Below are 16,075 nucleotides of genomic sequence, written 5' to 3'. Positions count from 1 at the left end.
GACTTTTTTTGACTTGGAAGATCCCTCTCACTGTACTACTCCAGAATTTTATAAATGTTTGAAAAAAACTACATGTAGATTGATAGACTATCAGTCTCAAAGAAGTAGTTGACAGGCTGAATTGATCCTTGATTTTCCAGGTAAGAATTATGCAAATTATTTTAAATGCCTTAAACAATTTACTAGCAATATGGATTTGAGAGAAACCCAATATACCTTTTTATTACACTTTTAACAGCCACAATGAGCTAAAGACCTGCATATGGCCCATATTGGCCTTGTATATGAAATGTGGTAAAGCCATAGGAACTCTTGTCCATCAGTTTTGGACATGTCCTAAAGTCCAGAGTTTCTGGCAAAAATGTCTTGGACTCGATCTTCTATTACTGGCACACAAGTACCTTTAGATACCAAGATTGTATTATTTGGTGAACTATATCCAATGCCTTTTTGAAGTAGATTTGTATGGCTCTGGTATAGAAAGGTACTCTTATTTGCAAAGAAAATAATTTTACAGAAATGGCTAGTGCCGGAAACACCCACCATAACGCAGGTACAGAATACAATCTTCCATTCTGCCTTATGGAAAAATGTTTAGCTAAATACGATCTGTCTAAAGCTAAGCCCACATTTTTGCGAACTTGGGGTACATATTTGCAATCGCGCGTAGCCTTTGTAATATCTGGGCTTTAATGGATAAGAACGCACCATTGCTGAGATTGTGTCTTTAATATTGCAAAAATGAAAAAAGATATAGATATAAATTCAGATTTCTTCTATAGTTTATTTTTTTTTCAAATACAGCCAACTTATACTTTGCTTTAAAACACAATAATGTGCAGAGAGTTCTGTGATGTCAGCTACAATTGTAGCCAGTAGGTGTCTTATTCAGCAGCCACACAGGAAGCTACAGGACACCGATTATTGGATTGAAGCTTGTACAGTAATTGGAGTCATTGTCTGGGCTGTTGTGACCTGCCTGAAGGACATTTTGTTAATCAAGACTCTGGACGTCAGTTATAAAATTCCTGAAAACTCTTCACGATCTGCCTAGCCTCTCTTCCAAGGCTCTTGAACCATAGTTCTTGACAACAACAGATCAGTCTAGTTTTCATGGCATGCACAGATATATCCGTATGTAATGTATTTGGTCTACAAAGAAATTAATTTGCAATATCTTGAAAACCAGACTTATTTGTGGTCATCAGGGACAGAAGAGTTTGGATTTATGCCCTTAGAGGATTTCCATGACCATTTACTCACAGAAAAGCCCCCCTCTGAAAATCCCCTCTGCAGGGAATTGTCAGCATGTGTAATTTTCCCCGTGAGGAAAAGGGGCAGGCCTGGGGTGGGCCACCTGAAGGGATTTCATTTTGAGATCTCTGTGCGTTGTTTAACCCCCACACTCAGCTCCTGCAAAGTATGCTGGTTACAAAGGTCTCTGTGGCACCAACTGCCGTAGATTTTCAAAAGGAAACTCTGCAGGGAGTTTCCCTTTGAAAATTCGCTAGCAGGCCCCCAGGTACAAAGTCCTCTTAAGGAACAATTTTCAAAGGAATTTGCCTGCATAACAAAGGAGTTAACCAGGATGAATTCCCCAAGCTAAAATTTGGCATAGTTTCTCACAACCTGGAAACTTCCACCTAAATCTTGAGCATCTTTGCAAAGACTTATTAAATCCAAATAAAAACATATAAATAAAGGGGCAGGCTTGGAAGGGGAAGGGACATTATGCAGTGGGAGTTTATTTTGAAACACCCTCTACCCCTCCATGAATGCTTTACTGTGCGTACATTTGCACCCATGGTCCCCACCAGCCCTCAAAATTTGAAAGGGAAACTCTGCAGAGGGTTTCTCTTTGAAAAATAAGCTTGCCAGGGCTACAAAGAGTTGTGTAAAAAGTATGCTGGAACTACCTCTCAATGCCTATTTTGTATATTCACTTGTTGAAGCTGTACTTGAGCATAATAAAAATGTAATGAAAAAAAAAATGAGCTTGCAGGTCCGTGGGTGCACAGTACCTGTGACCTGCAAGCTGCCTGGGAGGTTTCAAAACTGCCCCATAAAGGAAGCTTGGTCCTGAAAACAGCAGATAAATGAGATGCTCTCCTCCATTTTTCTATTTCTTGCCTTCTTCCTTCTTCTTTCCTTCTTCCACAGAGAGAACGTGCTCATCCCTTTGAAGGCTGGGGCTCATGGAAATAAAGACAGAATTATCCGAAGACTCGGAAATGATGTCTGCACCGTCGTCATCCTTCACTTTCTGGAGGGGAACAGGAGACAGACGATGGCCAGGGGATGCAGGCGGGATTAGGCTGGAAGTGGAAGGCTGAGAAACAAAAACATTGAAAAGGTTTCATTGCTGTGTTTTAACTTTGCTGCTGTCTACACTGTTATTCATTTGTATGGGGCATAAACAAATGATATTATATAAGAAAAGGGACCACTAAATCATTTAACTCTTATCAAACAGTATACATGCTCAAAATCTGAGTGAAAAACAGGGGCGTTCATACCCAAACATTGAAGGAATCATAGTCCAATCATGTTTTAAGGATACTTTTGTAATCATTACACACCTCCAGAAAACATTCAAAAAAGTAGCAGATTTTGATAAAACATTTGCTTATAAAGCACAGGGATGTGAAATGGTGTTTGGAGAAAAATTTCTTGGGATATGTTCTTGTTTCACACTGTGGACAAATAGACTGCCAGTAAAGGTAACACTATTTTCTCTTGGTTTGGATGTGAGTGGCACCAGTATCTATTTTCTGTGACTTAATAGCAAAAAATAAAGTCCAGCAGGTCTATATTTAAATAGTTTGTCTAGCTAGCTTCTGGACTTAGCCAGACAAACCATGGGTTTTTAAAATCTAGCTGCTTTCACCACCCATGATTTATCTGGCTAAGTTGTTGGCTGGCTAACTCTTTAGGCTGGATAAGTCGGAAATGTTTGGGGGCATTCTGGGCGAAGCAGCATTAGTCAGATAACGTCAATATTCAACTTAATTTTGCTAAGGCCTAGATTTTCTAAGCTACCGCGGCTTCCTGAGTCGCGCGGTAATGGGGGCGGGCCTGAGAAAGACAATAGCTCCATCATAAAAGATGGCGCTATTAGGTGCAAAACTGTCTTTGCGGCATCCGTCCCGGTGCCGCCCCGCCTCCTCCTGTTCCGGTCTTGACACCGCCCCTTTTTAGTGATTGCACACGAAAAGTCCCTTTTCTCGTGCGATCGCTTTGGAAAATGATCCCCTAAGTTAGCTGGCTAACTTTAGGGGAGCTGAGGAGCAGTCCTAATGTTAGCCTGATAAACTTAAATTCAGCAGCACACCCACATCACTGAATATCCAGTATCCATTAGCTGGCCACCCCACAGATCAATATTTATATTAGTGATGTGGCCCACCGTGGGAAATATCATATTTCCCGCGGTTTGGGCCTTTGAAATTCGGGGGGACCCGAATTTCAGGTTAGTGCGCACTCCTTGTTAGTGCGTGCTAACATTTTTACTCCTGTTAGTGCGCGCTAAACCGAAAATGAATTTTTCCTGAAATTTTGGGGAAAATTCATTTGGGATTCGTTGTCCCTGAAACAGGAAGAATTAGGCAATTTCGTTGAAATGAATGCACATCCCTAATTTATATCCAGATGTCCAGGATGAGGCCCATATTCAGACCCAGTCCAGGCAGCAAATTAACCGGATCATTCATCAAAGTGCATTAGGGCCTTATGGTACCATAAAAGGCTCCAATGCATTTATATTGCATGCTCTACATGATACTTAGCATATCCTGCCCAGATACCCTCCCCTATTACAATGACATTCTTTGCATGCAAGAATAATGCAAATGCCTTGTAAAGAAGGTCATTACTTGGCAATTTTATCATGGCTGACCAAGAAAGTATGGGACGTGGTGGATTGCTCCTATATGAAATGAATACGTGGTGGAGCATGCCCAGTTGAAGACAGTTTCAATTTTCAGTGAAGAGTTTTGGTGGTGTTGTTCTTATATGTGTGGTGGTTTTAGTGGGTGCGGAGTGTGTGTGGTATGAATGAATGAGTATGTTTGGAATGGGTTATTTTTAAGGTGCTGCTGCTAGTTCATTGGTGCTATGGTGGGGTGGTAATGTATATGAGGTTGCACATGTATTCGTATGAATGATGTACTAAAAGATACATTTGTGAAGTTTATGTGTATGCATTTATATTAATACATGTTTTAAATACATTGATAAATATGTTATTGGGAAATGATGTTAACTGATGATTAATTTGATGTATTAAAGTTTACAGGTTGTTGCTATGGGATTCCCTATGTATGTGTGTATTGTATTCAAGAAGGTATTCAGCCATGAACATTTCTCTGGCATGTCTTTAGGCTCTCACTGCCAAATTAAAGTGTCAGGGGAAAAAAATGAGAGACAGAGAGACAGAGACAGACTCTGGGAGGCCTTCATAGTATTCAACTATTTATATCACTATAGGCAGGCCAGCTAATAACTCGAGGTGAGGTTTCAGTGGTGGTTTAGGGTTTGGGGGCCAGTTTGACATGCAGATTGAGACGTACGAACAGCACAGTACACCCCAGTGAAGATTTGACGTCATTTGGAGTGAGGAAAGTCTCACAAAGAAGAGATTTCTACAATGTTCCCTCATCCTAGCTTACTAGTATAGAGTCCATCTCTCTCTCTCTCTCTCTCTCTCTCCATATTACACAGCTTAAATCAGGTATAGTTATTTCCATCATTAAAAACATGCAATAATGCCCCTTATGTTCATTAACCCCTGCCTAATTTCACCCCTTTCAAAAATTTGCATTCATACAATGCAATACTATTATTATCGCATGCATTATGGTATTAACAGTACACCATACCACATTTTGATGAATGACCTATTAGCTGGCTAAGTTACCCAGTTCTCTGAATATTGGAGTTAGCCAGCTAACTCAACACTCCCCAGTTACACCCCCAAAGCGCCCCTAACTTAGCCAGTTAAATTCTAACTGGCTATCTTATTAGTTGACTAGAATTTAGCCGGATAAGTGCCAAAATATTCATTTAGCCGGCTAACTTCTGAGCTAGCCGGCTAAATGTTTTTGAATATGGACCTCGAAGAAGATGAAGATGATTTCAATGTTTTATGCATGTTAATTTTGTTTTTATGTTATTTATGATTTTATGAAGGTCAGCTTTGTACATTGCTTAGTTAATCCGATTAAGCGCTAAATACATTTTAATAAAGATGAAGTTGTAAAGAAAAGGAGACAGACATTTCATAGAATCAAAGTACTTTATGCAGAAACATGGCTTCGGTTTAAAGGGGTTCTCTTTTCCTAATGTCCTTTTCAAGCCCTTTTTGCCTGTTATAAACCATGGGAAGCACTGCAGCCAAGTCACAGGATCACCTCTCTAAAGTGTTCCTTTAAACTGACTGTGACTCTTTCCAGTTGTCAGTTTGATAGTTTTTACATAAAGCCGAGCTCTGCCCCTCACCTGGATTGTCTTCTTCACTCTCAGTCTTCGTCGCATTTTCGCAAAGGATCCTTTCACTCCCATCTTTTCGGTGGCTGCCAGGGTGGCCTGCAGGAGCTTGGGAGTCTCGGGCCTGGGGGGAATGACATGCTGAATCCCTTTAGCTACCGGTTTCTCCTCTTTAGGTTTGCTGGTTTTCTTGAGCATTTTCCTGAAAGAACCCAAAGGGCATTAGTTACATACAGTAACCACCTCAAATTACAGGATCAATATTTTGAGAAGGCAACTAGCTATATAAGGCCAATTTTCAAACCGCCGCTGAGTGGCAAAAGCAACCAGTCATCTACAGTAAGTCATCTACTTACTGTAGATGACTTATGTGTACAAATACTCTTTGCCAAATTGTTGCCACCTATGCTGAAATGATTTCGCTCACTTCATTCTATTGATACTAAGAAGCTTTTTATATGGCATTGATCACCTATATTTCATTGTAGATGCTGTTATTAAGCCCTTGAAAAAGAACTGTTTGTTCGAAACATGGACCCATGTCGGGCGTGTTGAGAATGCGAGGCTTCATAGATGTTTGGACAAAAACAGCAGCGTTCATACCAAAGTTAAGTTGAAATTTTACACAGCATATATAAAAAAAAAAAATCAAAAAATAGATATCCACTTGGAATTGACCTATGACTAAAAATAAGGCTGAGTTATAAAGTGTTATCACTGCACGATGAAGCCTATTATGATGATCTTTCACACAGTAAATACACAGTAAGTGTCTGGGTCTAGTGCGTTCAGCTGGTACTCATATACTGTATATCTTTTCATGGAGATCAGCTCTGTTTACTTGCCTCGCCTTTTTCTGCAGGACCTTCTCTGATTCTGGATAATGGACCAGAATGTCATTGAGATCCTTCTTATCCAGGATAAATAGGTTGGTGAATCCATGAGCAACAACATTGGCTGTGCGGCGGTTTCCACCTCCTACCGCCAGCAAGCTATAAAAAAAAAAAAAAATAGAAAAAAAAAAAGGTTTGGAATAGGTCCTCAGCCCAATGAAAACTGTACATGTTTTTATAGAACATCACTGTGCCAGAATCGGCCACCAAGGGAATTGGGCATCTCATGGCTTGACAGAATCCATTTAAGTGAAAGGAACATTGCTACTTTGGTATAAAATATTCTCAGACACATTTTTCCTCATGATATTTGTTCACTAGGAACATAAAATATAAGATACATTAGTAGAAAAGAACATCTTACATGAGCCAAGTACATTTATCCTTTATTTCAGTAATGATTGGCTCACAGGGAGTGAACAAAATACATCTGAGATTGTATATTACCCAGCACTGGGGACCTGTTTTTTTAATTAATTTTTCAATAAAGAAGAAATATTTACATTTTAATATTTTTGGTGTGTTCCATATGATTATTTTTTATTGCAAAGGGGGGAAGGGAGCAGGTGAAGCAGTTATCATGCTAGTCCTATCCTTGAGCACCATGGTATGAGTTGAACGTGTTGGTATAGTCAGCGAGTGTCATCTCTCTTGCCAGTCTGAAGCATGCTGAGGATTTAGAAACCGTTTAGCTTTGCTCTGTGCTCCTTAGACAGGAAAGAAGCAACACAAGGGGCAAACTGGGAGGGCCAAGGCTTTCTTACCTGCTGACATCTTCTGTGCTTCAAATGTAATGCAAACACCATTTAGCCAATTCCTAACCTCCACAATATTCAGGATTTGTGTGCTAGAAAAGTCAACCCGACCACAACATGCACTATTCCACCCAATTCCTGAACTAGGCTAGTCCACACATACCAGTAAAATGGGACACCCGGGCGCTGCCATACAGAGTAGGAGGTTTGAGTGCTGGGTCAGATCTGAAGTCTGTGCCCTCTGCTCTTTAGACAGACAAGGAGTGTCCTAGTGGTTAGAGCAATGGCTTGTGTAGCAGACCCTCTGGTTGTTACCATTAAGTCCTGGGTGAACCCTTCAATAGTTAAGAGATATAGGTTAGTTTGAATGGGGGAGGTTAGCATTCAAATGCAGCCTCTCCCTTGGAGGGCGCTGGAATGGCTGTTCCCTTGGGAAGGTTTCTTAAGCAGCTCTCTCCAGAGAGACTGGGGGCAGCCCCTTATGGTTTGCTTGAAGTTAGGAGGTAGTGAGGAGCTTTTTCTGAGTTGGTTTTTCAGGCCCAATCTGAGGAGTCAGGTGCATCCTGCCTGGGGATCCTGATCAAGGTCGGGAGGGTGTTCCTTCCGGTCCATTCACTGGCTGGTTGGAATTTCCCTCTAGGTTGATTTTTCCAGGTTGTGACCTTTTCTGCGACCCTGGGTACCACCTGGATTCATGGCATGGGGAACCCTGTGTCTAAGGCTGTTCAGGTTAGGGAAGACCTGCCCCTCCATACCGTCAGCGAGGAGGGAGGTTTGGTGGTGACCTGCTGCAAGGAGGAACTCCTGGGTTAAATTATGGTGAAAGGGAAAAGAATTGCTTTATGAGATCCAGGAGGAAGGTTTTTTGGCTGCCCCTTCCTCCCTGTATTGGATCCTGTTGCAAATAGATCCCTCCCATCTGGGGTCCAGAGAGAAAAAGAAGTATCTGCTGGGTAAGAATCTTATCTAAGAACATCTGAGGTCACCCATCTGGGATCCAGAGAGAAAAAGAATTATCTGCAGGGGAAGAATCTTATCTAAGAACATCTGAGGTCACCCATCTGGGATCCAGAGAGAAAAAGAAGTATCTGCTGGGGAAGAATCTTATCTAAGAACATCTGAGGACACCCATCTGGGATCCAGAGAGAAAAAGAAGTATCTGCAGGGGAAGAATCTTATCTAAGAACATCTGAGGACACCGATCTGGGATCCAGAGAGAAAAAGAAGAATCTGCAGGGGAAGAATCTTATCTAAGAACATCTGAGGACACCCATCTGGGATCCAGAGAGAAAAAGAAGTATCTGCAGGGGAAGAATCTTATCTAAGAACATCTGAGGACACCCATCTGGGATCCAGAGAGAAAAAAAAGTATCTGCAGGGAAAGAATCTTATCTAAGAACATCTGAGGACACCCATCTGGGATCCAGAGAGAAAAAGAAGAATCTGCAGGGGAAGAATCTTATCTAAGAACATCTGAGGACACCCATCTGGGATCCAGAGAGAAAAAGAAGTATCTGCAGGGGAAGAATATTATCTAAGAACATCTGAGGACACCCATCTGGAGTCTTCAAGCCCTGGAGAGAGAGAGGTTTGTGACTCTCTGTGCTGAGACTGTATTTTTACCTTTTTTGTCAGACTGGAAGGGGTTTTTCTGTCTAACTAAAGGATACCTTGCCCACATGGGAACTTCACTTTTCCAAGCCCTGGAGGGTGGATGTTTCCCTTGCTCTGGTAATGAAACACTTGGACAGACAGAGGTGCTGAGGACTACGTTTTTGTGCCATATTTCATCTGAAGTTTACAACAATAAATATCTTTGTTTTGCACACAAACTTGGTTATTTCAGTATTTTTTTTTTTTTTTTTGGGCACAAACTGCACACACACACGGGCCGATACAGTAAAGTGTGCTTCGGCGGAGCGCACTGTTAGCCCGTGTTTGGCCGCGCGTTTTCGACGCACTATTTTTACCCCTTATACAGTTGATGGGCCTATTAGTCATTCCCATGCGATACAGAAAGTAACGCCTGCCAAAGGCTAGCATTAATTTCGGCCGGCACCAGGAAAGTGTACAGAAAAGCAGAAAAAAATGCTTTTTTGTACACCCTCCAACTTAATATCATAGCGATATTAAGTTGGAGGCCTCAAAATTTAAAAAAATCAAAAATTAAAAAAAAAAATTAAAAATCTCCCCGTGGGTTGGAAGCCAGACACTCAATTTAGCTGGTGTCCGTTTTCCGAACCCGTGGCTGTCAGCAGGTTCGAGAACTGACGCCGGTAAAATTGAGCGTCGGCTGTGAAACCCGCTGACAGCTGCCGCTTCTGTCAAAAAGGAGGCGCTAGGGACGCACTAGTGTCCCTAGCGCCTCCTTTTACCGCGGGCCCTCATTTGCATGCAGGCAGATACTGAATCGCGCGCCCAGGACACTGGCGTGTGCGTGTGTCGGGAGAGCTGGCGCTCGCCGGCTCTCCCGCGCTTCTTTCTGTATCGGCCCAATAGTGAATAAGAGACACCACTCCCCAGGGCCAAAGAGAGATGTGAATCCAAGTCACCCTTAGCACTCCGGGCCCTGAAAAAGACAATCGTTCTCCCTTAGAAAAAGGATCTGGGTCCTGGGCGATAGAGACAATGAAAGAGCTTGACTGAGGTTTCAGCCTTGAAGAGTAACTAAATCTTTTATGGCCCCGTCGGATTGTAGTCTGCCTTTGGGGATGCAGTTATACTTGCATACCAGGAAAACCAGGGTTTAAATCTCACTTCCCCCAATGACACTCCTTGTGACCTTGGGCAACTCCCTCATCTTCTGTTACTTCAGGTACCTGCTTAGATTGTAAGATCTTTGGGCAGTATATTTAACCACCTTGAGTATGTAGGACATTAATTGGAAAGGTGAACAATAAATCCAGTTTATGTGTTTCTTGCTTCTGTGGCACCACTGTCTACAAAGTGAGAGATACTTTCTTACCACCTTATTATTTGAACCAATTTAAATCTTTTAACTTCAAGTGTATCACCCATGTAAAAGAGATTTACACTTTGGAGAAAGACATATTATCCAAACAAAAAGAGTCATTTTAAACTTTCCTCCAGGAAGTTGATGGTTCACAACATAGTTTGTCACTCCTCTGAAGGCTAAAGTGTTATGATCCTGCCCGCGGACCCCATCCCGCGGACAGGTTCTCACCTCTCTCCTGCCCTGGCCAACACTGCAGCCCTTCATCGCGGTCCAGACCACTGCCGAGCAGCACCTCCCTCCGTCTTCGCGGCCTTGACGCTGCTGCACTTCTCCTGCGTGGCTGGAGCTGCGCCGCTGACACCTGCAGTGGGGAAGTCCCCGCCAGGATTCCCTCCTCCTCTGTGGACCAAGCACCGCCATCCAAGCTCCTCTTCGTGGCAGGAAGCCGGCGGCAGCCTGCTCTCTTCCTCTTCGCGGCAGGAGCCGTCTCCGGCCTGCTCTCTCCTTCTCCATGCGGCTGGATGCCGCCACAGGCCTTGGCTCTGCCCTCCAGCCTCTGGAGTTCCTCTAGGCATGGGCGCGCGCCTCTCCTCACTTTTTAAAGGGCCAGAAGAAGGAAGTACTCTTTGGCCCCAATGGATGACGTCCTTGGGGCTCTTCCTGGTCCTGCAGTTCCTCAGGGCCTTCGAATGGCGTTATAAGCTCCATGGAGTTACAACTCCTTCCTTGGAGTTACTTCTAGCTCCAACACCTTCTTGGAGTTCCATCTACTGCTCCTGTCCAGATGACTTCATGTTCCTTGTTCTTCATGTTCCTTGTCTCTGTCCGATGTTCCGGGTCTCGTCCCTCGTCGTATCTCCTTCATGGTATGTTCCAGTCCTCGGCTTCCCTTCCTGAAGTCCTGGAGTTCCTTGTCTCTGTCCAGATGTCTAGATGTCCAGATGCCCACTTGTCCAGATGTACTCTCATCCTGATGTCTGCTTGTCTGCCTGTCCAGATGTCCGGATGTCCACTCATCCTGATGTCCTCCCGATCTCTCATCCAGATGCCCAGATGTCCCAATGTCCAGATGTCAACTCGTTCAGATGTGCAGGTGTCCAGATGCCTTTGTATTCGGAGGTACTATTCTCTTGTGTACCACCCTCCTTCGTTCCTGACCTCGATCCTGAAAAATCCATAAGGAGCCTTGCCGTCCACCGAACCTTGTCTCCAGCCTTTCTTCGTCGGAGTAAATCCATCTCATTCGGTGTCCATCTTTGGGTGACTGGAGTCTTCTTCCAGCTGGACTTCTCTCAAGCACTGTGTGGATCCTCTTCTCCGTTCTGTGCTCATTCTGCTCCCCGTGTGGTCCGTGACCAACTTCCCAGGTTGTGTAGGGCGCGCAGCAGGCCAGGGTGGTCCATGACCAGTCCATGTCGGGCTGTGAAGGGCGCCGTGAGGGACAGTGCCTTCCAAGTGTCTCGTCTCTTCCAAGTTCCAAGATTCTCGTCTCTTCCAAGTTCCAAGATTCTCGTCTCGTCCAAGTCTTCAGAGTCTCGTCTTGTCCAAGTCTCCAGAGTCTCGTCTCGTCCAAGTACCAGGAGTCCTCATCTTCTCTATGTACTCTGACTCTTCTCTTGTTCTAGGATCTGGAGTCTCCTGTTCCAGTTCCTTGTCTCTTCGTTCCCAGCCCTCTGCCTCTGTGTCTTCACTGGTATGTGTAGCTCAGCGGGGGGCTGACCCTGCTTCATCCTAGCTCCTGTATACTTCCTCCACCAGTGCCTGCACTCGCTCACCTCCCTTGGGGCGTGTCTTGGGGCTCCTCCCTGAGTCGCCTTGTGGGCCAAGGGCTCACTCTCACCCAGGAGCAGATGATCACGTCCCTGCGTCCCTCTTCAGGGCCCGCTGGGCACGTTTGTAACATAAAGCAGATGTGGAGATTGAAAGGGGAGGGGGGAAGGGAACAGTACGTAAGGGAATGATGTCAGGAGCTAGGAGTAAGGAGAGATGGAAATGCAGGCACAGGATTAGTTGGTTTTTGATTTGCCAACTACCAGTCCCCAACTTGGTCCTACTAAGGACACAATAGAAATCTGAAATTTAAAAGATGAAGAAGTTCTTATGGGTTTTAGGGGTGGTGATTTTTGCCCACCTGCCTGCCTCCACTTTTATGGTTTAGATACAGATCCTATCGTAACCTTGTCAAGTTAAAGCAATAGGTATCCAAAATGGTTAATGGAGGACCATCATTATTGCATACTGGAAATACCCCATTTCCCAAGGAATGGTGATGACTGAAAGTAGCAGAGAAGCATGCCAAACTCCATGGCAGGGTTGTTATCATGGGTAGGTTTTATGTCAAGTCAGATCTTGCAGGGTCTATGACCTGTTGAGTACAAGGTATACAGGCTAGACCTATGGCTGATCTGGATGTGTGAGTTAGCCACCCATCTGGATGTTTACCCCACTCCACAATTGTATGGGGTGTAAACTGGGGAAAATTTGGTTTAACAGAATGGCTTGTATTTGGTGGCCCTCATCCAGCTTCAGTGGTGAACAAGCTATTCTTCATTGTGGTTCTATTAAGGGTTTTCATGGTTCAGTATTATTCTGTAAGTGCAATAAAGATGCAGCCTGTTATTTTCCACTTACAGCTGTCTCTTTTGTTCTTTTTTATTTTTGGGTGTGGCAGTTCCTCCCGCTCCTTTGGACTTTCTGCTCATTTGGAACTGGTGACAGGATCTGGCCCCATGAGCCTTGATTCACAACTACTTGGAGATTTGCTCACTATTTTCTAATCTCCTTCCAATTCACTTAGCCCACTCATCATCCTTGGTCGAGGGCCATATACAGGGCTCAGTCCAGAACCCTGATATCATGGGCCCTAAATTTGGCCACTAGGTGTCACCATTGTGCAATGGCTGGGGCTCCCTCCCCAAGGGGCTGTGAAAACTGATTTCACAACATTCCCAGCCAGGAGAACAGAAGACCTGACCCGAGACTAAGCATTGCCACTGGGCAGGCCCCAGATGTCCTATTTTTTTAGTTCACTTTTTATTGAGCAGTATATAGCAATACAATCAACTCAACACAAATAGACATATAGTGCCAAATTTCCCATAACTGACCTGATTTCTGGAATCAATCACATGGTCAGATATAATATACTCTGGAATACATATATTCTAGAATCTTCCAGCAAATCCCATCCCAGCATTGATGATATCAATGCCCCAACTTCTGCCCAGAAGGTTTTTACTATTGGGTACCCATATAGTATATGAGATAGGGTACCTCATTGACCACAAGCTCGCCAACATAAAGCTGACTTATTACTATTCATAGCATGCAAACGAGAAGGCAGAAAGCAAGCTCTGCCCTCATTTTAATGGAATGTGTGGACTAGCTCAATGGAGGAACTGGGTGGACTGGTGCATGCTGTGGTCAATTTGACTTTCTAGCACATATTGTGGAGGATATTCATAGCAACTCCAACTGGCTCGACCTCCCTTTCACTGCCCCCCTGTCCACCTGAGCCACCAGATCTACCAACAAAGGCACCCTACATGTTCAATCCTTGAAACTGGCACATCTCTCCTCCACCCGAGACCGTGCCATCTCTATTGCCGGGCCCGTTCTCTGGAATACACTACCTGTCCACATGCGACTTGAACCCTGTGCATTTAAATTCAAAAAGAAATTAAAAACTCTCCTGTTCAACCATGCTTACACAGAATAACTCCTTCCACTCCCCCTCGCAGTCCCCTTTCAGGTGACCTCCTTATATTAAGGAGACTTTCATTGTAAATTGTTTTGGTTATTACCTTCTTGTTCTCCTATCCTTCCTACTACCTTTCTGTTCTTCCCCCTGCCCAGTTACATTCCCCTGTTGCAATGTATTTTCCAATCTTTTCAGTTACTATGTGAACCGGTATGATGTCCCCACAAATACCGGTATATAAAAGTTTCTAAATAAATAAAATAAAGGATATGAATTGGCTAAATAATGAATTTGCCCAAAAAAGAAGAGGTTTGCTTGCAATGCATTCGAAACACAGGTAAGGACTATTTGTTCCTTCCAATTTGACCCTTCTTGCTACAGACCTTACTTGATCCCTGCTCACCATCTTCCCTTGCCCTGTCCCAAGAAATAGTGGCAGCTCATGATTTTGCAACATTGGATCCCTTTCCCTGGGGGATGTTACATCTCCTGTGCAGCCCAGGCCATGTACCATCAGCTCTGCTCCATGAATGCTCTCAAGTCGTTTGTTAAGACACTTAATGGAAAGAATAAAGAAACGGACCTGATTTCTCCAAAGACAGAACCAGCTTTCAAGGTCACCAGCACTGTCTGGCCATCGGGTCCTCCTAGCACCCGCACCTGTCCAGCTTTAATGATGTACATCTCTCTTCCGATTTCACCCTGAAAAAGGAGGACATAAGTGCAGGACATGCATGCAACTATAGCAGAACAGCCATGAGAAAGCTGCGCGGGGCACCCTGCATAGGCTGGAGAAAAGTAGGTGATACATAGGATAACTGTACCCGCAAAGAAACGGTGTGAACCAGGGACGCAAAAGATGTGCAAGGAATGCACAATCACTGTGAAATGATAGAGACGTGAGTGTGTGTGGCACATATGTCTCCAGTGATGCAGGAGGCTGTCAAGGGGAGTAAAAGTACTGCTTCCTTCCCCCAAAAAATAATACAAATGAAACAATGTCAAGAAATTCAGATATGCAAAAACAAATCTATCAAAACAGTTGACATAAAAGGCTAGAATGGATGATTGCTTTAATCACTTCTGTTAAGCCAAAGTTGATTTTTCTTTAATAAGTGGACAGCAATATGGGAACTTTATTATTGGCTGAATAACCCCATCTTGTGTCCTTACAAGCAGGATATGTAAGGTATGCAGCCATCAAAATATAAAAGCATATTTTAAATGTTTTATAAACCATGTAGTGTGTCTATAATCTCACAACCGCAAGCAACTGGAATAATATTCCATTTACAAAATATTCAGAGGATGATATTCAGCGCAACTTAGCTGGCTAAGTTTGGAGTTATCTGGCTACATGGTGCCGTTTCAATATTTTGCCTTGTTCAGTGGCTGCCACTTAGCCAGTTAACTATTTATCTGGCTGAATAGTTATCTAGCTAAGTGTGTGTGGGGGGAGGATCAGGGTGTTCCGGGTCAGAGCTAATCTGGTTAACTTAGCCAAGTAAGTGCCAAAATTCAGCCTTACCCAGATAACCACTAGGGATGTGCAGAGCAAAAGTTTATGTTCATAAGTCCATAAGTCCATAAGTCGAAAGGGGGTCCCATTTGCGGTCAATATGGACATATGGAGAATTCCATAAGTTGAGTCTATGTCCATATGTGCAAATAAAAATTTAAACCCCTCACCCTCCTTAATCCCCCCCCCCCCCAAGACTTACCAAAACTCCCTGGTGGTCCAGCGGGGTCAGGACGCCATTTCTGACCTCCTTTGCAAGGAGCACGTGACGTCGGCGTCACGTCGGAGTGACGCGGCGTCACGTGATTCCCCGCGGGTTCGCTCCGGGACCCTCGTTCGACCCAAAAGGAACTTTTGGCCAGCTTGGGGGGGCCTCCTGACACCCCCAAGCTGGCCAAAAGTTCCTTTTGGGTCGAACGAGGGTCGAGTAGCTGGAGGCACTCAGCTAATCAGAAAACTATGAGACTGATTTTCAAAGGAAGCTTGAGCGCCTGACCTAGCTTTAGGTGTCTAAAGTTTGGCAAAATTTCAGCCATAATTAAGAGCCTAATTTTTAGGCTGAAAAATTGTCAAACTTAGGGACCTTAAATCTAGGCCTGCTGTTTCTTCATCTAAATACAGGTACTAGGTTAGGCACCCAGCAACAGAAATCAGTGCAATGCACCTAACTTACCTAACTTACTTATCTCACTCTGCCTATTTTTTAGGGGCTTAAATTTAGAGGTGTAGAGGTGCTGAACTCCTGTTCTTTGCTATATTAAATATCTA

General features: G+C 43.9%; 1 protein-coding gene across 1 annotated transcript in view; it reads right to left on the bottom strand.

Moving 5' to 3' along the window:
* Window positions 1–807: 807 nt before the first annotated feature.
* CNGB1 (cyclic nucleotide gated channel subunit beta 1) overlaps window positions 808–16,075 on the bottom strand; it is a 106,850-nt gene continuing 91,582 nt past the window's right edge. The window contains exons 19-22 of the mRNA XM_029609273.1: window positions 14,372–14,490; window positions 6,330–6,476; window positions 5,497–5,686; window positions 808–2,329 (exon numbers count right to left, since the gene is read on the bottom strand). Of these exons, the coding sequence (XP_029465133.1) occupies window positions 2,120–2,329; window positions 5,497–5,686; window positions 6,330–6,476; window positions 14,372–14,490 (666 nt within the window). The 3' untranslated portion in view covers window positions 808–2,119. The remainder of the gene's footprint in view (window positions 2,330–5,496; window positions 5,687–6,329; window positions 6,477–14,371; window positions 14,491–16,075) is intronic.

Source organism: Rhinatrema bivittatum, chromosome 7 (genome assembly GCF_901001135.1).
Source record: "Rhinatrema bivittatum chromosome 7, aRhiBiv1.1, whole genome shotgun sequence".
NCBI lineage: Eukaryota > Metazoa > Chordata > Amphibia > Gymnophiona > Rhinatrematidae > Rhinatrema > Rhinatrema bivittatum.
Note: the sequence above shows the minus strand (reverse complement) of the source record. Positions and strands in the feature narration are given on the sequence as shown.